This window comes from Lynx canadensis, chromosome A3 (genome assembly GCF_007474595.2).
Source record: "Lynx canadensis isolate LIC74 chromosome A3, mLynCan4.pri.v2, whole genome shotgun sequence".
NCBI lineage: Eukaryota > Metazoa > Chordata > Mammalia > Carnivora > Felidae > Lynx > Lynx canadensis.
In genome coordinates this window covers 109693402-109716872 of record NC_044305.1, presented here as the reverse complement: position 1 = coordinate 109716872, position 23471 = coordinate 109693402, and the positions used below count along the sequence as shown (strand labels likewise).

The window sequence follows — 23471 nt, the reverse complement described above, 5'->3', positions numbered from 1 at the left end:
TATGTTCTTTAAAAAAATTTATCCACACACACAATACTAACCCAGTAACAGGAAACTGGTTAAATAAAATATGAAACATCCACACAAAGAAATCCTATCTAAACATTTAATGGTGTAGAGCTATAATACTGAGTTAGAATGCTATCCACAGCATATTAAGTTAGAAAGGCAAGTTGTAAGATAGTAGCAGCATTTGATGAAGAAAATGATACTTCCGATGAGTGAGAGAAGTAGGGTTGGGGAACAAAGCCTGCTCTTTATACACTTCTATACTGCCTTCATTTTCTAAAACATAAAAAGCATGCATTACTTTAGTAATAATAAAATTTGGGGTGCCTGGGTGCTTCAGTCGGTTAAACGTCTGACTTTGGCTCAGGTCATGATCTCGTGGTTCATGAGTTCAAGCCCTGTGTCAGGCTCTGGGCTGACAGCCTGCTTCAGATTCTGTCTCCCTCTCTTTCTGCCCCCCTCCCATCATGCTCTCTGTCTCTCTCTCAAAAACAAACATTACAAAAACTTTTTTAAAAATTAAAAAATTAAAATTAAAAATTAGACAAATCTACATATACTAGCATTGAAATATATCTGATATATATTAAATAGTGGATAAAAGCCAGTTCCAAAAAGAACAAAGAGTATGACCACACTTTTCTACAAAAATAAAATATAACAATACAGCACAGATAGCATAAGCTTCCCTTCTCCCCAAAGCAAGAAATATACACCAAATTGTTCATAATGGTCTTCTGAAGGAGGAGGTATAGGACCAGGAATAAGGGGGGGGGGGTGTTACAAGTGTATAGGAAGGACTTCTTCATCTTATATTCCATAATGCTGTAAAATTCAAATGTTTGTATTATTTTGGTACGCAATGGAAGTAACTGACAAGAGAAAAGGGCAGCATGGGAAGTGAGTAAGAGATTAGGTCTCAAACATCTAGAATCTTGGAGACAACTCAAAGACAATATGAAATTTCCTTTACAATCCCAAATACAAAAATTAACAAAATGTAAGCAAACTATGCATCAAAAACTATGCATCAAAAAATGACTGTCAAAGCCTGCATTTAAAAATATTAAATCAATCTTAAAATATTTTAAATAATTAAAATATTAAATATCAATGAAACAAAAAAGGCACAGCATCAACGATACAGAAGTATCTAACACTATGCTTTCCAATTGTTCCGGTTTCCTAGTGTCAACGCAGATTGTTTCAAAGGCCTCCACTGTCCAGCTCCACCCAGTTTTAATTTCTATTGCTTCCCAGAACTTTACACCACAAAAATACTGTGCTACGTGCATTGTATGCATTTATTATGATTCACACTTTAGATGAGAGACTGTAGAGACCAAGGTCACACAGACAGTAAGCGGCACGACTGCGCATCATTCTCTAGCACTCTCACGCAACCCTTCTGCTTTTCGAGATTCTCAACCCGAGGGAGGAGGTCCATGGATGATGGGCTAGAGGAGGTTCCCATATCCAGTTACACATAAAATTTGTATGTATGCTCCTATATTATTTTCTGGGGGAATAGGTCCATGGCTTTAGTTAGGTTATCAGAGTTCTGTCTAAAATCCCCCACAACTTTAGCAGCACTGTAAATATCCATTAATTCATCCTCTTAGAATCAATGTTAAACACCAAACATGGTCACGGTCATTATCTTCATCCCATTGATCACACCTGTCTCCTTAACTAGAATAACACTAGCTCTCTACCGTTCCCTTTTAGCTTTTCCTATCCTAACCTACTTGGGATCCAAGGTCAAGATCCAAATCATGAAGTCTCTGCTTACTCCTTCTATCCATATCCGCATCCTCCAAGTAATGCATTACTCGTTTTTGCGCACTACTGCTTTATGCTGCTACCTAACACTTACTTATGTATGTGTGTCCTATCTCCCTTAATTTCTGTGTTTCTTTCATACTCTAGCTCAGAGCCTAACATAATGCCAAGAATAGGTGCACAAAATAATACAGCTGAACAGAAATAAAGTACATGTAGGAACTGGTTGATACCTATTTCAATTTAAATATATCTAATAAATGGTGTTTCCCCAGAAATAACATAATACCAATGGCGTAAAAGTGACATTATATTATGGCTTTCACTTGATCCTTTACAAAATTTAGCTTTTATTTTATAAATTTTGTTGGTGCAAAGAACATGTGTTTCAACAATTTTTTTTAATTTCTGGCTTCATAGATTTCACAAGTATGACGTGAACCGTAATTCGTGATCACCTCTTTATATCCCACCATGAAGCAAAATACTAACACTAGCAATTTACTTTAATCCACTGAGAGTTCATGGAAACCAAAGACTGTTCTATTCCTTACTGGTTCTCTTTCCTCGAATGCTGACAACCCCACAAAGTAGGTACTATCACAGAGAGGTGAAGTTTTGCCTAAGATCACCTAATAGGTTGGCAGAGCCTGGAGAGGGAGACTGACTCTGGAACCTTTTTTTTCATACTGGGGGTTGTATGTATACACTATAACCAACGTGAATTGTATAAAGGAATTAACCCACAGTATTGGTTACTAACGATGAAGCTTAAAATGAGCGTTAGAAATACATAAACACAACCACACCCACAAAACGCTTAAGAACCAAAGGGGGGAAAAAGCCATCAACAAGCTTATTGCTTACTGTGATCTTTCCCTTGCCCCGGAGAAGTGCAAACACTTGCTTGAGGGGTAACAGGCATGAGAGCTTGGCGAATTGCTTTTTCCCAGCTCTGTGCTACATCAACTCCAATTCCAGTGGCAGCAAGAACAGGATTGTGGGAACTGTCTCCATTGTTCTCCCCAACAAAGTATACCATAGTGTCAGTGATGATTTCAAAACAGTGTGGGTTGCTGCCTTGTGAAATGTTTGTGAAATCTTGTGGCGAAGATATGCGGAGAATTTCTGAAAGTGGAATTTCCTGCAGTAAAAAATCAAGCATTAAAAAATATAAATACATCTTTGTTTTTATTTTCAAATACGCTAAACAATCAAAGATACACATTTCTAGCGAATGCACTAAGATGAACACAAGTATGTGGTACACGGAGCACGCAGTCAAGTCTTACAGTAGTATCTGCCATCAGTGATCTGCCAAAGGCAGAGCCTGGAGCGTACTAACCCAATGTTCCAGCCTATAGCAGGTTGTTAGAATGCAAGGAAGGAGAGGACTGGGGAGAGTTAACTACCACTGTATCCAACACTTGTCCCTTTCCAACTGTCATTAAATCAACTCAACAATTACTTCTCTGCCAGCTGCTGTCTGCAAGATGCAGCCCTCAAAGGAAAACAAAGCAAAAACAACAGCAAGAGGAGAACGCTAGCACAGGTCGTTCACGCACTCCATTCTGGTTCTGCCCACAACTGTAACAACTCTGTATGTGTAGTCTACTCCCTGAGGCAAAAAAAAAAACAAAAAAAAAAACAACAACCAAAAAAACCTATTTAAAAGAATCCAACCAGCTCAAAGTCATCAGTTTCTGATCTCTCTCTTAAGGATACAATCGCTCCACTTACAATTTTGTTTGGTGTCGGTCTGTGACATGGCCAAGTGTGGAACAAGCCAGGCAAAGAAGACTATACAAAAGCGAAGCAGCAGCATGTGGGAATCGGGGCCTAAGATCAAATGGAGCAGGGAGAACATGGATACCACACCGGCCTCTTCTGGACAGGCAATGATCATGAACAGCCCGATGTAAATCATGGTGTCCAGAAGAAAATCAGCAGCAACCTGACAGGCAGGCCAAGACCAAAGGAACACACAACAAAAAACATCCTTTGGTAGCAGGGCTGCTGTGGGGGGTGAAATGGAGGGTGGGGGAAAACTGTTTCAACAAGGAACTCAAGAGTGACTTATAAGCGATATTAGGCAGAGTCATAATACACAGTATATGCCAATATAATAACTAACAAATATTACTTTAATATATCTGGAAAACATACTATATTTTAATGTATGTTATTTTTTTAAATGTGGAATCTTTACCTTATAATACTTTGATCCAGATTCATTTTGAAATAATGTGAGACATTTGCTGTCCAGTCTCCAATAATGCCTCTTTCTCTATAAAATAAAGGGCATACAACTGTTAGGTATAAAAATAATGATTCTTCCAAAGTACCTGTGCCTTTCTTTCTTTTTCCTTTCATTTCTACTCATAAGTTTGTATGTCTGAATAGGTTTAAAATTCACAGGGGTCAAAATTCTGCGAACAGAAAAAGGATATGTAGTCATAAGCACACTCGAGTCCACCCTACCCCACGTAAGCAACGGTAGTAGGTTTCTGGGAATCCTTTTAGAGAACTTTATGTGAGCATGTGCAAATACACGTGTGGTATACATGCACTGATATGTAATTCATCTGTAGGCTACATTTCTAATTTACCTATTGGCTTGCCAGGTCAAAAGATATGTACACATGTAATTCTCCTTGACAGTATTAATTATCCTACATATGATTTGATCCAATTTATAGTTTTATCAGCAACATGAGTACCTATTTACTCAAACCTTCACTAATCTAGTATGTCACTAAACTTTTTGATCTTTGCTATACTGATAAAAAAAAAGGTAATTCAGGGAAATTTTAAATTGTACTTTTTATTAAATATGAGATCAAGCTCTCATCTTTAAAAGTCATTTGTATTTTCCTGCCTGTGAACTCTGGAGATATTATTTGCCCATTCTTTGTATTTTTTTTGAATCAATTTGTTGGTATCCTTTACATATCATGAAATGAAACCTTGTCTAGAACATGACTTTAGAATACTTTTTTCAGTTTGTCATTTGTCTTTGCTTTTTTTGACACGTGGCTTTTTTTTTTTTTAATGTTTCTTAAAATAATTTTGTAAAATGAAGATTTTGGCCGTTTTAAGTTCATAGCCTAATTAAACGGAAGGTACAGAGATTTCTCATATATCCCCTGTGCCCACACATGCAGAGCATTCCTGTGACCTACATCCTTCTTCTGAGTGGTACATCCACTACAACTGATGAACCTACACTGACACATCATAATCACAAAGCCCATAATTTGTAAGAAACCACCAGTCTTCCAAAGTATCTATACCACTGCATCCCCATCAGCAATGAATGAAAGTTTGTGTTGCCCTACATCCTTGCCAGCATTTGGTGTCGACAGTGTTCCAGATTTTGGTCATTCCAATAAGCGTATAGTGGTATCTCACTGTTGTTTTAATTTGCATCTCCCTGACAACATATGATGTGGAACATCTTCATCGTATGCCTGTTTGCCATCTGTACAGATCTTCTTTGGTGAGGTATATGTTAAGGTCTTTGACTCATTTTTTAATTGGGTTGTTTGTTTTCTTACTGTTGAGTTTTAAGTGTTCTTTGTATATTTTAGAGAAGTCTTTCATCAGATGTCTCTTTTGTAAATACTTCCTCCTAGCCAGTGGTTGTCTTATTCTCTTGATACTGTCTTTCGCAGAGCAGGAGTTTATAATTATAATGAAGTCCCTCTTATTATTTCTTTCGTGGATTTTGTATTTGATGTTATATCCCCAGACCTCTTCTGAATCTCTACTGCTCTACTGGTTTGTGAAGATATTTCAACGTTCTGCCTTTTGAGAACTCTTTACAAATGTAACTACAGTTCCAATATACTATGTCTTAATACATATTACATCCTCATTTTGATTTTAAAAATGCACAAAATAAAGTACGTAACAAACTTTCACTACCATATTAAAATATCTGTGACTACTGACCAGGGTGTCCCTGCTGGTGTAATGGACCATCCACCCTTCCTTCACCATCGTGCTGCTCTTCCTCTTTGTGTGCTTGATGGATTGTACAACCCTCATCAGCGGAATATTACTGCTTGTTGACGGACTACAAAACATTTAACATTTATGATAAAATATCGATAATTTGAATTTTTAAAAAATCCTATGAATACTGTAAGCTCACTGGCCTTTTTAAAGATAACTGAGCTAAATTTTTTCAAAATCTCTTACAGAAATAGGTTAAGAAAAAGAAATTAATCCTTTCATGATGATACACAGTTGATTTATAAAAGACTAAGACAATCCTGAAAGTCCTCATTATGTGTCATCAATATTTTTTGGAAGGTCCCAACACAAAACAATGAACAGAGCAGAAAGAATCTTCCCCAACTGGAAGATCCGGAGCCTGGAAGAGGGTCTCATTTGGGACTGCTGTTGAGAAAGCTTCTTTTGCCCTAGGCAGCATGATTAATTAGTAAATTCGTAACAAGGTAAAAAGCAAGTATACCTATTCACAAAATCACATGGTTCAAATGTCAAATTCCATTTTTCATGTTGTTAACAAAAAGTATTTCTAATAGATACTAATAAAATGATTTATAGCTACCAATTAAGAAAATAAAATAAAGTACTGCGTCAAATCAGGTAATATTGAAACAGGGGTCAGAAACAGCACAGCTGGAAGTAAAAGAACAATTTGACGGGATATGTGTGAAAAATACATGGTTTTTCAATTTGAATCTCAGTTAAATATTTTCTCTTAAATTATGAAATATTCATGATTAGGAAGCTAGCTAAGTTCTCTTCACAGTCTCCAAACTGGGTAAACAGTAAGTTTTAGTTCATAATGATAATGATAATGATAATAGCTGTAATCTAATGACAAGCCAAAATGAATAAATGACCACTCAGTTATGTGAGATTGATAAATGATCCATTTTCTCTAAATACTTCTTTATTGCCAGTGAAGAACAAAAGCTGCCAAAATATTCACATTTTATTACAAAGTAGTGTATCCTACAAAGCTGTATACACAAAAAACTGAATTTCTATAAACATAAGGGGATATTTATAAGTTTTATAATCCAATAGCATTTTGCAAAGTGCTAACAGTCTAATTGCGGTAAAATGAAAACTGCCCCCAAATCTGTCACCATCATCTCTGTGCAACATTCGGCGGGTATATATTCTCACTGGTGTTTCTAACATCTGATAATTTGCCTAAATGAAGAAGCTGGTTGCTTTAATTGATAGTTTAATTCCGGCACCTTGTGGTGGCTGTTCCACAGCCAGATATAATATCTAGACTACATTTAAATAAAGCATTTTTCTCTTTAACAAGGATTCTCATACTTTTCCATCTTGAGTAGATGGCAAGAGTGTGTAATTTATTTCAGAAATACTGTGGTGCATGTAAAGGAATTAGCAATACTTTAACTGGATCGTAAATTACATTCTAGGTTCCATTGAAAGAAATGTGGCTTTTTCTTTCTTAATGAAGCACCTGGACAAATCCTGCATTTGGAAGTAGCTTGCAATACACACACGTGCATTACCTGATGGTTTTCACAGCTTCCTCATCTCTTTCCACATCAAGATCAGACGGATCCAAGAAGAACATTTTATCTTCTGGAGGAGATGGTTCTTCAATGTCATCCAAGCCCCGGCTACCATCACTGTTCATGTCACTACTGTCAATATCCATTGGTATATCTGTATCTGTTCCCAGACTGGAAGGTTCTGGCAAAGTTTTAAATGAATTCAGAGTTTCATATTAATGGGAGAGCAATACATGTAAATAGAAAAAGTATATTAAATGTGAAAAAAAAAAAAGGTTTTAAAACTCTTAATGAAAATAGGAAAATATATGGATAAAGAGGTATTTAATTAAGGAAGATATAAAATGCACACACCCTAAGGCAGAAAATTAATTAATTTGCTTAAACAGAACTTAGGGGCGCCTGGGCGGCTCAGTCAGTTGAGTGTCTGACTTCGGCTCAGGTCACGATCTCACGACTCGTGAGTTCGAGCCCCGCATCAGGCTCTGTGCTGACAGCTCAGAGCCTGGAGCTTGCTTCAGATTCTGTGTCTCCCTCTCTCTCTCTGCTCCTACTCCGCTTGGTCTGTTTCTCTCTCTCTCAAAAATAAATAAAAACATTTAAAAAAATTTTTTTAATAATTAGAACTTAAATTTCTGTATGACAAAAGATACTAGAAGCAAAGCAAAAAATTAGCCACCACTATTGTATGTTGGGTTAACTGGTCCAGGGCAATTTGTTGGGGAAAGATAAATAGTCTGTTCCAAAAATGGTGCTGGTAGAACTGGATTATCTACAGGCAAAAAGGTGAAACTGGACCTCTTTTGTAAACCAAAAACAAAAATTAAAGTGGATCACAGATCTAAATGTAAGAGTTAAATCTATAAAACTCTTAGAAGAAAACATAGGAGTAAATCTTTGTGACCTTGGGTTATGCAAAGCCTTCCAGATAGAATACCAAAAATATAAGTGACAGAAGAAAAATTAAAGTGGACTTGATTATAATTAAAAACTTTTGTGCTTCAAATGATACCTCAAAAAAGCAAAAAGTCTGCCCAACAGAAGGGAAAAAAGTATTTACATATCATATATCAAATAAGGGACTTGTATCTCAAATGTTTAAAGAACTCTTAAGACTCGATAATAAAAAAAGAAATAACCAGTTGAATGGGCAAAGGACCAGAGTAATAGAGATTTCCCAAAGCAGATGTAAAAATGACCAACAGGTATGTGAAAAGATGTGCATATCAATTAGCCATCCACGAATGCAAATCAAAACCACAAGGAAGTATTACTTCATACTCAGTAGGATGGCAACAATCCAAATGACAGATAATAACAAGTGGTGGTGAGCTTTCAGAAAAACTAGAATCCTCATACACTGCTGGTAAAGCGAGTGTAAAATAGTGCAGCTGCTTTGGAAAACAGTTTGGCAGTCCTCAAAATTTTAAAACACGGAGTTACCATATGACTCAACAATTCCACAACTAGGTATCTACCCAAGTGAAATGAAAACATATGTCCACAGAAATTGTACTCAAAATGTTCATAGCAGCATTATTCATAATAGCCCCAAAGTGGATACAGCTCAAATGTCCATCAACTGGCTGGTGAACAGATACATAAAATGTGGTTATCTTCATGCAGAGGAATGCTATTCATCAACAAAGCAGAACGAGTACTGATACATGTTACAACATGGAGGAACCCTGAAAACATTAAGCTAGGACAAAGAAACCAGTCACAAAAGACTACATATTATGATTTCATCTGTATGAAAAGCTTAGAATAGACAAACCCACAGCAGTAGAAAGTTGATTAGTGGTTGCCATGGGCTAGTGGGGAAGAGCGACGAGTGACTCCTAATGTGTATGGAGTTTCTTTTCAGGGTAATGAAAAATGTCCTAAAACTGGACTGCACTGATAGATGCCTAACTTTGTGAATAAACTAAATGTGCCAAGTATGCAAAGTTTCTCAGTAACACTGCTTAAAAAAATGATAATCCAGAACTCAGAGAAGGTATTTACATCAAGTATAACTGACAAAGAACTATTAGGTAGAATTATCAACAACTCCCTGCAAATCAATAACAAATAAACAGAAAAATGGACAAAACATGTGAACAGATAATTTATAGGGGGAAAAAAACCCTTAAGAACCAGTAACCATTTGAAAGATGTTCAAACTACTTAGTATACATTAAAACCAATATAAATAGTATTTCATATCCATCTGTCAAACAGTAGTAAAGTACAAAAATACATGAACCATAAATCTGGAGGAAACTTTAGTCTATAGCAAAGCTGCATTAATTCAGAGTAACCCAAATGAGAAAACCAATCACGATCTGTCAATGGTGTTAAGCAGCAACCATAAAAAAACATGCCACAGGGGCGCCTGCGTGGCCCAGTCAGTTGAGCGACCGACTCTTGGTTTTGGCTCAAGTCATGATCTCATGGTTTGTGAGTTTGAGCCCAAAGTTGGGCTCTGCACTGACAGCGTAGAGCCAGGTTGTGATTCTCTATCTCCCTCTCTCTCTGCCCCCCACCCTCTCACTGTCTCTGTCAAAATAAATAAACTTAAAAAAAAAAATGCCAGGGGCGCCTGGGTGGCGCAGTCGGTTAAGCGTCCGACTTCAGCCAGGTCACGATCTCGCGGTCCGTGAGTTCAAGCCCCACGTCAGGCTCTGGGCTGATGGCTCGGAGCCTGGAGCCTGTTTCCGATTCTGTGTCTCCCTCTCTCTCTGCCCCTCCCCCGTTCATGCTCTGTCTCTCTCTGTCCCAAAAATAAATAAACGTTGAAAAAAAAAATTTTTTTTAAAAAAATGCCATAAAAGAAAACATTAAAATCTTAAGAAATTCAATTTCCATTCCTTATACTTTTCATCCTACAGAACTACTTACATTTAATTTTTACCAGTCCTGTAAATGTTAAATAAAAATTATGCTTGGATGATGGGTATTGAGGAGGGCACCTTTTGGGATGAGCACTGGTGTTGTATGGAAACCAATTTGACAATAAACTTCATATATTGAAAAATATATATATATTACAGGCAAACAATAAAAAAAAATTATGCTTGGAATCACTATTCCTTCCCTCCAAAAACATAATCACTATATAATCTTGAAAAAAGAAAAGAAAAAGGCATATGAGGGAATATGTTTAGCAAATGATTATTTGATGGAGAAAGAGATAGTGAGGCAGCACAATGTGTTCTAATGACTATGGACTAAGAAGCCAGATCACATGGGTTCAAATCCCAACTCTATAAACTGTTGGCTATATTTCTTGGGCAAGTTATTCAATGTCTTTGTGCCCAAGTTTACTCATCTGTAAATACTTAACTCAAAGGGCTGTTCTTAGGTTTAAATATCAATGTATGTAAAGAGTATAGAACTGTGCCTGGCACACAGAAGCAGTCAGTAAGATTAGAACTATGAACACCTCTAGGGACAACAGCAGGGTGTAAAAAGAAGTATTTTATGTCTAAGGATGGAAGAAAATATGCAACACCACTGGCAACATTAGACTACAAACGGTAGGTGGCTATAGGAAAAATGGGAAGGCATAAATAAAATAAGATACAATACAATACAATACAATAAGTGTACCTTTACTGATTATCTGTATTTTCCTTGATTATTAAATTTAAAAAGCCAAAGTTTAAGAAACAAAGTAAACAAAATAAAACATGCAAATATAACCTTATACAAAGATAATACACAAAAGAACTGTGACCTTTTCTGATCGTTTAGGTAAATTAAGAAAAAGAATTTTACCTCCATTGAAAGTGACTTCTCCAAGACAATCTCTTGGTACTTTTGATGCACAGCGTTTATGGCAGTTGAATTTACAATCTGAAATAAAATATTTGGTTTATTAATGTATGTAAAAAGTCAGGCAGTATCAGATATGCTTAGAGACTTTTTAAAGTTTTCCTTTACTAAGAACTCAGGTCTTGGAATAAAGGTCTGGTTTCAAATTCTGATGCCACCTCTTAATAGGTATTCAACTCCTCAGGGTTCCATTTCTTTTTTTTTAATTTATTTTTTTTAAGTTTTAATGTAAATTCCAGCTAGTTAACATGATGTAATATTAGTTTCAGGTATGTAATATAGTGATTCAACACTTCCATACATCACCCAGTGCTCATCACAATGCACTCCTTAATCCCTATAACCTTTCTAACACTTCTCCTACCAACCTCCCCTCTGGTAACCATCAGTTAAGATGTTTAACTCTATAGCTAAGAGTCTGTTTCTTGGTTTGTTTCTATTTTTCCCCTTTGCTCGTTTGTTTTGTTTTTTAAATTCCACATATGAGTGAAATCATATGGTATTTGTCTTTCTCTGACTTATTTTGCTTAGCATAATTCTCTCTAGCCCCATCTACCAAGTGGCAAGATTTCATTCTTTCTTATGGCTGATTAATATTCCACTGTATATATATGCCACATCTTCTTTATCCATTCATCAATCTGTTGATAATGGCTGTTTCCATAATTTAAATATTGTAGACAATGCTATTATAAACATAAGAGTGCATGTTACCTCTCTGAATTAGTGCTTTTGTACTCTGTGGGTAAATACTTCTGGTGGGATTGCTGGATCATAGGGTAGTTCTATTTTTAACTTTGTTTTTTTTAAGTCTATTTATTTTTGAGAGAGAAAGAGAGCATGAGTGGGAAAGGGGCAGAGAGAGGAAGAGAGAGAATCCCAAGCAAACTCCAACACCGTCAGCACAGAGCCCAACATGGGACTCAATCTCACAGTTTGTAGGATCATGACCTGAGCTGAAATCAAAAGTTGGACGCTTAACCGACTGAGCCACCCAGGTGCCCCTATTTTTAACTTTCTGAGGTATTTCCATACTGTTCTCCAGAGAGGCTGTACCAGTTTGTATTCCCACCAAAAGTGCAAAAGGGTACCCCTTTCACCACATCCTGACGAAAACTTGTTTCCTGTGTTGTTGATTTTAGCCATTCTGACAGGTGTGAGGTGATATATCACTGTAGTTTTGATTTGTGTTTCCCTGATGATAAGTGATGTTGAGCATCTTTTCATGTGCCTATTGGCCATCTGTATGTCTTCTTTGGAAAAATGTCTATTCATGTCTTCTGCCCATTTCTAATTGGCTTACTCATTTTTTGGCTGTTAAGTTGTATAAGTTTTTTATGTATTTTGGGTACTGACCCTTTATGGGATAGGTCATTTTTAAATATCTTCTCCCATTCCACAGGTTGCTGCCTTTTAGTTTTGGTGATTGTTTCCTTTGCTGTGCAGCAGCTTTTTATTTTGATGTGGTCCCAACAGTTTATTTTTGCTTCTGTTTCTCTTGGGTCAGGAGACCTATCTAGAAAAAAGTTGCTATGGCTCATATCAGAGAAATTTTTGCTGTGCTTTCTTCAAGGGCTTTTATGATTTCAGTTCTCACACTTAGGTCTTTAATCCACTTTCAGTTTATTTTTGTGTATGGTAAAAGAGAGTGGTCCAGTTTCATTCTTTTGCATGTTGCTGTCCAGTTTTCCCAACACCATTTGTTAAAAAGATTGTCTTTTTCCCAGTGGATATTCTTTCCTACTTTGTCCAAGATTAACTGACCAATACAGTTGTGGGTTCATTTCAGGGTTTTCCATTCTATTCCACTGATCTATGACCACTAATTGGCAGGAGAAAAAAATGGCACCAGCTCCTTTGTTCCCAGAAAGGGCTCTTTGTGAACTCTGCTTCTCAGGGGCATGCTCCAAGAAGAGCAAATAATCTCCTCACTGTGTGCCCCAGGCATTCTTCAGATTGTTGCTTCCACACTGTCTGCCCCCAGGTTGTCTGCCTGTCTTGTCTCTGAAGGCAGCCCCAATACCTCTAGACTCCCAGATTCCAGTCTGCTGATGCTTAAAACTTCAGGCTTTAATCTCTGCTGACTGCAAGAACTCAAGTAATTCAGCCCCTCTTGCTTTCCAAGCCAATGGATGAGGAAACATTCTCCTTGGGCATTCCCTTGTGCATTCTCTCTCATCCTTCTCATGACCATGGCTCCCTCTCCTCCACAGCAGCCAAGATCCATTTCTTCCCTAAACCACATCCCACACTTCCATCCTTCTTCATTGTGGCTTCTTTTCTACCTTTAGTTGTAGAGTTTGTTCTGCCAGTCTTCAGGTAGATTTCTGGGACATTTAGGATGCTTTGATAATTATCTAGTTGTATCTGTGGGATGAGCGAACCTAGGTTCCTCCTACTTTGCTGCCATCTTCCCCAATTCTTCTAGGGCTCAGTTTCTTTATCTGTAAAATGAAGCTAATACTATTCATATAACCATTGCCAAAATGTTGTTGGCAGCTCCATTAACTCATACTCATCTTTCCATGTTCCCCTTGACAGTTTCTCAGGCTGACTACTTTCCAATATATGTCAAGCACTTACTTTCAGTTCCTAATTATTAGGACCTGGTGCATATGCAGAAGAGAGACTGAGATTCTACAAGCTTTTATTAGGAATTAGTAAGGGCTTTCCTATACAGCCTTGTAAGGAAAGGCATGAGCTTCTCATGCACAACGTCTCCTACCTTTATATATAGTTCTCTTCAACCTGCAAGAACATCAGAGTTGATAGCACTGCAGATGAATGTCAGGTACAAGCTATTTGATACTACAAGTAACTCAGTGGTTCTCAAACTCTGGTTCCCAGACCAGCAGAATCAGCATTACAAAGAACTTGTTAGAAATGCAAATTCCTGGGCGCCACTCCAAACCTATTACATCAGCAGCTGTGGGAGTGGGGCTGAGAAATGTGTTTTAAAAGTGTTTTTTAGGTGATACCAAAATTGAGACCCTCTGCTATTACTACTGTCTACTACGCCCTTCCACCTTGGAATTCCATCTTCCAGCAATATCCGGAAGAAAATAATTTCAAGTCCTGACTTAGAATGATTTTGTAGCCCTTGTGATTCAAGAAAGTTCTGGGTATCACACCAATGGCATAAGGTAAAGGTTATTTTAAGAAAAAGTCCCATGATTAATAATTTGGTGGGCGACCCAACTTGTATTAAATAACACTGTCTTTTTAAATGAAAGGCCCTAGAAAAATTCATATATGATATTAATATTAACATCTTCCATTTATCTTAAGTAATTGATTTGCTTTTTATCTCATGAGGTATGCAAACTGTAACAATAACAAGATTTCCATTTTCGCTTTGAAAATGTAGAGCCAAATTTGTGGCCTGTCGGCAGCAAGTAGGTAGGTTCTAATGGCAGGCATTTTTATTTCTCTGTACTCTTACTCATGTTCTTATTAACTTGTTCATATTTTCTTATATTTTATGTATGCTTTCAAGCTGTCTTGAAGTTTTAATATTACAAAGTAGAAAATAAGCAGGTGATGGGGCACGTGGGTGGCTCAGTCAGTTAAGTGTCCAACTTCAGCTCAGGTCATGATCTCACAGTTTGTGGGTTCAAGCCCCTACACTGGGCTTTGCACTGGCAGTGTGGAGCCTGCTTGGGATTCTCTCTCTCTGCCCCTTCCCCGCTCTCTCTCTCTCTCAAAATAAATAAATAAACTTAAAAAAAATTTTTTTAAACAAAAAAACAGGTGATTGAATGAGTAGCTGCTCTTGGAACTGTGTATCTTCTCAAATGATCCAGTGTAACTGTTTTAACTAAATTACTGTTTTCTTTCTTAGCTTGACAAGTGAATGAAAATGACTGTTTTACTTTTTAATATCCTAATTCATATCTTAAAAATATAGAAATCACTGGGGTGCCTGGGTGGTCAGTCAGTTAAGAGTTTGACTTTGGCTCAGGTTCATGAGTTTGAGCTCCACATCGGGCTCTGTGTGGACAGCTCAGAGCCTGGAACCTGCTTCGGATTCTGTGTCTCCCTCTCTCTCTGCCCTTCCACTGCTCACGCTCCGTCTCTCTCAAAAATAAATAAATATTAAAAAAACTAAAAAAACAAAAAAGAAGTCACTGAAATAAGTGATTGTTTCTGACTGATAATTAAAATAGCTTAGTTATACAGAAATATATATATTTCTGAACCAATAGATGCTACTTTCTGAACCAATACAAGCATAAACATTATTTTTTTAGAGCTAAGAAATTAAATCAATAACCCAGTGGCAGAGTTAACTGGTTTTATCTCAAAATTCACCAATCTACATATTTATGTTAGGTCCTCTACAAACTATCGTACTGCTCTGCATATGGTTTTAGAATGTTTCTGTTCTGTTCAGCAGAGCAGCACTACTTACAACCTTTTCTAAGATTATCTGTTGGCTAGAATTTGTACATCTGTTATTAATGTTCTTTCCCAAAACATTCCTTAGTGGCTGCTTGCCAATATACTTTAGTGTTGATATTTTAAAGTATTAATTTATATATTAACTCATATTTAAAAGTAAGCTGTTGAAATAAAATTTCAACATTTAATTATGCCTGCCTGATAGTTATTAACTACCTGGCAACAAACGCACAACCTGTCCTCTATCTGATGTTCTCCCATGTTGCCATATATTGCCAAGAAAAGTTTTCTCATATTCTTAAGTCAAATTTATGTACAATTATTTTATTCTGTATTGTAAATAGGATTTATTGTTGCAAAGACCTCAATTCTAATGTTTTATTTATATAAAACTAGATAATTCAATTCCACGTCACTTCTATTATATAAAAAGTATGTTACCAAGAACCGTTAAAAAGAATCACATAAGTACATAAAATTATAGACAGGCTACTTACACCCCATCCTGGCTCAATAATTAATAACACATTTTAAACTGTTTTGGTTTTCACTACATTGTTCAGGAGTGTTGTGAAGGAGATATGAAACAAAAGTTAAAATCATCTTTAAAAACATAAAAAATAACACAACTGTAGGAAAAAATATTCCATTATTCTATTAAAAGCCTGGTTCAATGAGAGATGTTTTTAGAATACGATGATAGTGTTCTGGGTTAGTACCCGAATATGGATAATCCCTATCACATTTCCAGTGGCTTCTACTTATATTCTTCCTATTTCAGTATGATTAGTCTCTGTAATAACAGTTTTGGTACAGCTTTCCTAGCTACATAATTATAAATAAAAACAAGAAAACTCTTGTAATATATTTGTGTGTGTGTGTGTGTGTGTGTGTGTGTGTGTGTGAGAGAGAGAGAGAGAGAGAGAGAGAGAGAGAGAGAGAGAGAGAGAGAATGTTTAAGGGAAAGAGGAAAGCATTATTTTATATTTTGGGTACATTTGGCTCTGGAATCAGAAAGACTTAAGCTCAAATATCTGCTCACCTGCTTACTAACTGTCCCATACTGATAGGTGTAGAGCAGCCATACCTTACAGATCCAAATTCTAGCTTTTCTGTATTGTAGTTCCTGGTACATAGTCCATATACTGCAGAGAGCAATAGTTGTTGATAAATATGAATGTGTGTGTATGCATGCATTTTTTTCTTTTTTTAAATTAACAACTATGAAACCAATTGCTTTGCCTATGCTTCTGAAATATAAATATTTTGAAACAAATTTCCTAACAAAAACCTATGAATTTTATTTAAGAAGAACATCCAATCCTACCTTTACACTGCATTCCTTGGCGAAAGAGGCCTTTCAGTAACCGCTTGCAGTACTGACATATTGTGGGGCGGGTGTAAGAGTGAACAGCAAATGTGTGTGGAACTTTTACTCTGCACATTACCATCTTTTCCATCCAGATTGGGCGACCACTCCAAGAAGGAATTCTCTTACTTGGTTCTTGGTGAACATGTGACTAAAACATAAGTAATTTCCATAAGTATTAAGTATATTAAAAACAAAGTATTAAGAGCAGGACTTGAGATCAAAGTCATTTATTTTGAACACTAAAGCCAAAAATCTAAAAACGTGCATCTCAGCAGTTTCCTCTGGAAGCTTAACTTACCATCACTTGAATGTGAACAGTGCAGATTTTTTTGCTATTATTTATACCAAAAAAAATTTTTTTTCATCCTCACATATGTATATTCATTGATGAACTATTTGCCAGACATATATAGCGTTTTACAAATAAAAAACAAAAGCCTTAAAATGAATTTATGACATGTTTAAATCCCTTGAAAAACCTAACCAAGAAATGAATCATAATCATGAACCTTTCTGAATAATAATAAATTCAGAAAGTTTATTGTTGTTCATGTTGAATTATTGAACATGATGTCTAAAAATATTTTGAAATAAGTCTTGGTTTTTCAAATGTATTTTTACAAATACTAAAATATGTTTGTTAAAAACTTAAGTCTAGGGGCGCCTGGGTGGCTTGGTCGGTTAAGCGTCCGACTTTGGCTCAGGTCATGATCTCACGGTCCGTGAGTTCGAGCCCCGCGTTGGGCTCTGTGCTGACAGCTCAGAGCCTGGAGCCTGTTTCGGATTCTGTGTCTCCCTCTCTCTCTGCCCCTCCCCTGTTCATGCTCTGTCTCTCTCTGTCTCAAAAATAAACGTTAAAAAAAAAAAATTAAAAAAAAAAAACCAAAACTTAAGTCTAATGATGATGACATAAAAAATGGCAGATACAAAATTAGCTAAAACTTTACCCCTCAGTACTGATACTTTAGGAAGTCCCTTGATATTTTAAGTATTTTCTAGTTATTTGGGCTTTACTCCCCCAGAGGAGCAAAGAGGAAAACTAAAGATGTTGATTAAAAATTTTTGTGTAACCTGAGAGATAACTAGATTTTTCTAACTATGATACTTTCTATATGTACAAAGAAAATAATCAAGTTAAATTATAGGCCAGTTCAATATGGCTCATCCCATTCATTCAGCATTCACTGATTATTATACTACAGCCCAGACCCTCTGCTGTGAATTGCAGAAACAAAAATGAATACAGTATAGTCCACGTTCTCAAGCACAAAACACCTATCATCTAGACATATTATAGAGTTTGTTGTAGCTGCTTGTATCTTCACTGCCAGAACTGAAGTCCTGAGAACTTTCATGCGCCTTCCATAACTTGTAATATCTAACTCAGAGAAGTTGAGTCAACCAATAAAAGCAAAAGAAGCCAGAAGAAACCTAGAGACAGAGAACTGTATGAAATAAATGAAGGGAGGAAGAAAAAAAAAAAGACTGTTTGGAAGAAAGCAGGAAGAAGGTTAAGAAGAAACAGAAAAGGACATACAAATGGAGAAGAACATTATAAAAAGAACACAAAAATGGTCTCTGATGGATAGTTTTTCACTACTATGTAGCCACAAATGTCCCAAAGCATATTAGGAAGCAGTTTAATTTAAGAAAAGTTACAAAAACAATGTTAAAACCCAAACCAAACCTGCTTCAGCTCTCAGGATCTCCCGCTCTAGCCTGGCCCTTTTCTTCCACCGTGACGCTGGGTACTGAGCACCGCAGCGATCCTGCAAAGCTAGTAATGGAAGCCAGCGGGAACGAGAAACAGATGTTGTAGGCTTTTGTTCACCCCTGGCTCCCTATTCTAGTGGTGATTCAACACTCTGCTCCTCTTGCTCCTGCTTCTACCACTTTCGGTTTGTCTCAAGTTTAAAGCACACAAGATGGAAGAAGATCGATTTTGCCAGCCATCATCAAATATGTAGGACACCCCTGTAAGGAAGAACTGTCATAACAAATCCCTTCATATGCCAGTGGCCAGCGAGTGACTGACTGCCTTTGGGCAGGCCCTCCTGGGACTGGGTATTAGGGACATGGTACAAAGCATGTGTGCAAGGAGCTACTCAGGAGACTGGGCTACAGCAGCCACCTAATTTTTCATGTTTAGTACAAAGTTACTTAAATATGAAAAAACAGGCTCAAAGGGATTAATATTACTTAAATGCAAGCATTATAATCAAGACTTAGCCCTAGGTCTTCTGTCTGTGGGTTTTTTGTTTTTTGTTTTTTGTTTTTTTTTTTTGAGAGAGAACATGCACGTGATAGGGAGACAGAGAGAGAGAAAGAATGAATTTCAAGTAGGCTCCATGCACTGCACAGAGCCTGACACGAGACTTGATCTTATGACCGTGAGATCATGATGTAAACCAAAATCAAGAGTTGGATGCTTAACTGCCCGCACCCCCTGCCACCTAGGCAGGTGCCCCTAGCCCCAGGTCTTCTCCATGAAAGTCTAGTCCCATCTTTTTCCCATCTCAAACACACCTGAGCATAGGCTACAATCTCATCAGGGACCATGGTTTACCACTCTCTTGAGTGAGGAAGGCAGGAAAGGTATGGAAGACTGAACCAGAATTTGGAGGAAGGAGGATACTGGTAAAATTACCTGTGGAACATTTGGTGAAAATGGGACCACTAAGACTAGAGTAACTAGAGTGAAAGTTCTTCTCTTACCTTGATTTAATGGCCCCTCTTTACAAACTACTAAAATTCTTACTTCTTTATTAATGAGAAGCCAGAAATTCTCTAAAAGTAATCCGATTATTTCCATGGCATGGGTTTCAACTAATGTCTAAAGTGAACATTTGCCTACAAAAACTTTATAACATGTTGCCAACTCTCAATCAGATGTAATAATAAAAGCAATAAAAGCATTCAAAGGGGGGGAATTCCCTAATTATACATATTTGACTTTGGAATATTATTCAGTAAAAAAATGCCTCCATTTTTATGCATACGCTTAGTTCCAACAGTTTCTACCTTGATTCTGTCCTGTCCTGGCCCCTCAGGCCTCTGCCCAAATGTACTGCAAGGAATATTCCTCCTTCTCATCTCCAAAGAGCCATCATTCAAGTCTGGTCTCTCTAGTCTTAGTGGTCCTGTTGTAACCAAATTCAGTGACCATCTTCTAGTCCCAAAGACTAGCTTCTCCTCCTCTGTCTCTTTACTCACTTCCCTTACAATGACTTCAGGCACTGCAACAGAAACTGCCTTCTTACATGTAAACAATGACAACCCCAGAGTCAGATTCAGAAGTTTCTATTCCCGCCTGGCCTTTTTTCCAGCTTATCTCAGTGGTCAGTGAAGTTTAGTATCTCGACTACTCAGAAACTTTTCCTCCTCACATCTTATCTAAGAAATCAGGATGAGAGCTGCTATGCCTTCCAGGACTGTGGTGAGGATTACATGAGAAAAGACGAGTAAAGCATCCATCATGAAGCCTGGCACGTGGAACTTAGGAGGCTCTCACCGGGCAGCCATTTGGAGTCAGCTCTTCTCTAACCTTTGTTCAGATTCAAGGCTGCACTCATCTCCTCATTGGTATCTCCTATATTCCTTTAGTGTGTCCTCTTTTCCCACGCTTCCCTCTGATTTTCCTCCATGAGCTCTTCTCTTACTGTACCTTTTTCCTTTTTGAGACTGCATGCGTGGCCTGATAGAAGCAGCCTTTTTTCACACATTCCACTCTACAATTTCTACTCATTCTACAATACTCTGCACGATCTAACCAATTCAAACATGTCACTCTACTTCATACACTTCCCTAAGGAATTTTCATCTTCAGGATAAAACAGAAACTAATGAATTAAATTTAACCTGATTCATCTGCTCTGTCCTGCCTATTTCCTAATCTAGTACTCCTCATCTAGGGGGAGCTGGCATCCCAGCATCAGTTGTGGGGCTCTTAAAACAACACGCCTCTATCCTACAGACCCCATTGCGACCTAAGTTTCCTGTGTAGTTCATGTATAAAATACACTCACTTTTCAATCACCAGTCCTTTCCCAAGCTCTTGTATATGTTTCTAATAACTCTTTGCTCTCAGCTCTTATGCCACAGCACTCTTTTTTTCTAAGTTAAACATCTCACATTAGTGCTAAGCAACAGGGAAATATGGGATTTTTGTGAAAGAACTTCAGAAGCTTTTATTCTAAGGTGCCTCAGTATAGCAAAATCTTGTGACCAGAATATCAAGCCAATAGCCCAAAGGCTTGGTTTTGCCATTAATTTATGGAAGACCAAAGGGGTTACAGAAACAACTAAATGATAAGATTGCAATCTATGGATGGAGGTCACTTTAAGTACTATCAAAAGAACAAGGGAGTTATTTCTTTCTCTCTTGATCTACTATTTTACTCTTCACGGGTACAATATATTAGGAAAAATCCCTGATCTAAAAATAATTAAATCTGGATTTAATTCTAATGTTGCTTACGAATTTGCTCGGTGACTTGAGTCAAGTTACTACTTAACCATTATAAGTCTCAACTATCTCATTATGTACAGATCTACTAAAATATCTCACTGGAATATTGTGATAATCACTGGGTTCATTCATACACTCATTCTTACATCACTGAATATAACATATTCAGTGAGTATAACATATACAGAGTATAACATATTGTGCTGGGCACGGTAGGGCACACAAAAGACCATGAGCATTGTCTTCTCTAAACAGATCATGAATTCCTTGAGGACACCATGATATTAAGGTAGAATGATATACACACCATTAGACAGGTCTGAAAAGTGGTTTGGCATTCGACCAATAAAATAACTTCTGGGTAAGAGGAAAATTCAGGAAAGGCAGCTGTTGAGCTAGGTCTGAAAAAAGCATGGAGGAGGGACACCAATAAGAGCAAAGGGAGAGGGAACAATCGGGTGTTCAGGAAATGCTAAATAGAACGGATTGTTGGAAACAAGAGAATATATAAAGGTTTCCTAGTGGGGAGCGATATAATCAGAGTTGTGTATTAAGCTCTAGTGAAATAAGATGATCTGACTGTAGTGTAAAAGATGAGGTAAAATTATGGGAACCAGGATACTGGTTAAGAGGTTAACACAGTGGTCCAAGTGATAATGTGGTCCCAAAGAAGATAATACGCAACTCATTACTACTGGTAAACTCTGTCTCCAGTAATATATTTTAATTTTCTTAAGTGTAGGAATGTTTGTAGTCTTTAGTGTATAATTTATGTCCTAGGATGATGTCATATACCTCATAGAAACATAAGGAACAAGTAGTAAAATGCCCTCTTATTGCCTTAAAATACATACCTCCTCTGTGGGAAGGGGTACATATTCAGTCTGTAGGAGTCTTGGAACTGAGAGGCCAGGTCCTGGCAGAGATACATTTGATAGACGTCTCTTTCTTACTCCACTACAGTTATTTGGAATCTTGAAGGCACATCGTTTATGATAATTTAATCCACAGCCTAAATAAATTTTAAAAGGTAAAAAAATAGATTAAAGAAACTTAAATATATAAGTATGTTACATAAAAAATAGATGCTTCTTTTATTTAATTTACTTTCTCTGGCAGCAATAGTTATCCTAATTAAGAACCTGAATGAAAAACTAGGCAGAAGCCAAAAAATTCAGTGTAAATTATTGGGCTCCACCCCAGACCGACTGAATCAGAAATTCTGGGGATAGGTCCTAGCAAAGTATGTTTAACAAGTCCTCAAGGTGATTCTGATACATGGTAAAGTTTGAGAACAATTAGCTTAAAGCACTTCAGCAAACTGTAGACTGTGTACCAAATTCCTCCCATGATATGTAAAAATTGTATGAAATCCAAATTTCGGTGTTCATAATTAATTTTATTAAAACACAGCATGTTGTTCATTTCTCTACATCTTGTTTATAGCTTCCCTGGCCCAAAGCAGATTTAAGTAGCTGTGACAGAGACTATTAACCAATAATACTTAAAAATTTACTCTCTGGCCCTCTGCAGAAAAACTTTATTGACCCTCCTCCACCTTAGCGTACTCAGAAGACTAATCAGAAATGTGCACCTGCTTCCTACCCCTTAGCAATTCTAACGCAGAAAAACTAGATCTGTCCAGTTCTAAACACTGGTTACTACCTAGTCACCAACCAATGATCTTATTCTTTCATTAACGATTAGAGAATGCAAATGCAAAATCCCCTTTCAAAAGACACCAAAACTCAGAACACATACCTTCACATTTCAGTCCTTGACGTACCAATCCCCAGAGCATCTCACCACAATAATCACAAAAAGTAGGAGCTTTGTAAGAATGTACATAGAGAGTATGTGGACGAATCTGGAAGTCTTCTACTGTGGCCAAAGCTTTTAAAAAAGACAAGTACCAAAATAAAACGTAAAGCTGCAATTACAATAATATTAAGAATGTTGACCATACTCATTTATGTCAAAGTATGTGGAATCTTTTTTTCTTTGTAAGTTTCATTCATCATAAACTATTTTCGGCATTTAATATTGTGGGTTTCAAACTATTTTAGGAAGTTCCTCAGGTCCAAATAAT

The 23471-nt window shown here is 37.0% G+C and overlaps 1 protein-coding gene across 2 annotated transcripts in view; it reads right to left on the bottom strand.

The window, feature by feature from the left end:
- Nucleotides 1-23471, bottom strand: part of PRKD3 (protein kinase D3) — an 89065-nt gene that overhangs the window by 21812 nt on the left and 43782 nt on the right. For both annotated transcript variants that reach the window (XM_030311294.2, XM_030311295.1), the window contains exons 4-11: nt 23144-23275; nt 22237-22394; nt 16870-17062; nt 11085-11162; nt 7320-7503; nt 5746-5869; nt 4001-4078; nt 2659-2935 (exon numbers count right to left, since the gene is read on the bottom strand). In XM_030311294.2, coding sequence (XP_030167154.1) covers nt 2659-2935; nt 4001-4078; nt 5746-5869; nt 7320-7503; nt 11085-11162; nt 16870-17062; nt 22237-22394; nt 23144-23275 — 1224 coding nt within the window. The remainder of the gene's footprint in view (nt 1-2658; nt 2936-4000; nt 4079-5745; nt 5870-7319; nt 7504-11084; nt 11163-16869; nt 17063-22236; nt 22395-23143; nt 23276-23471) is intronic.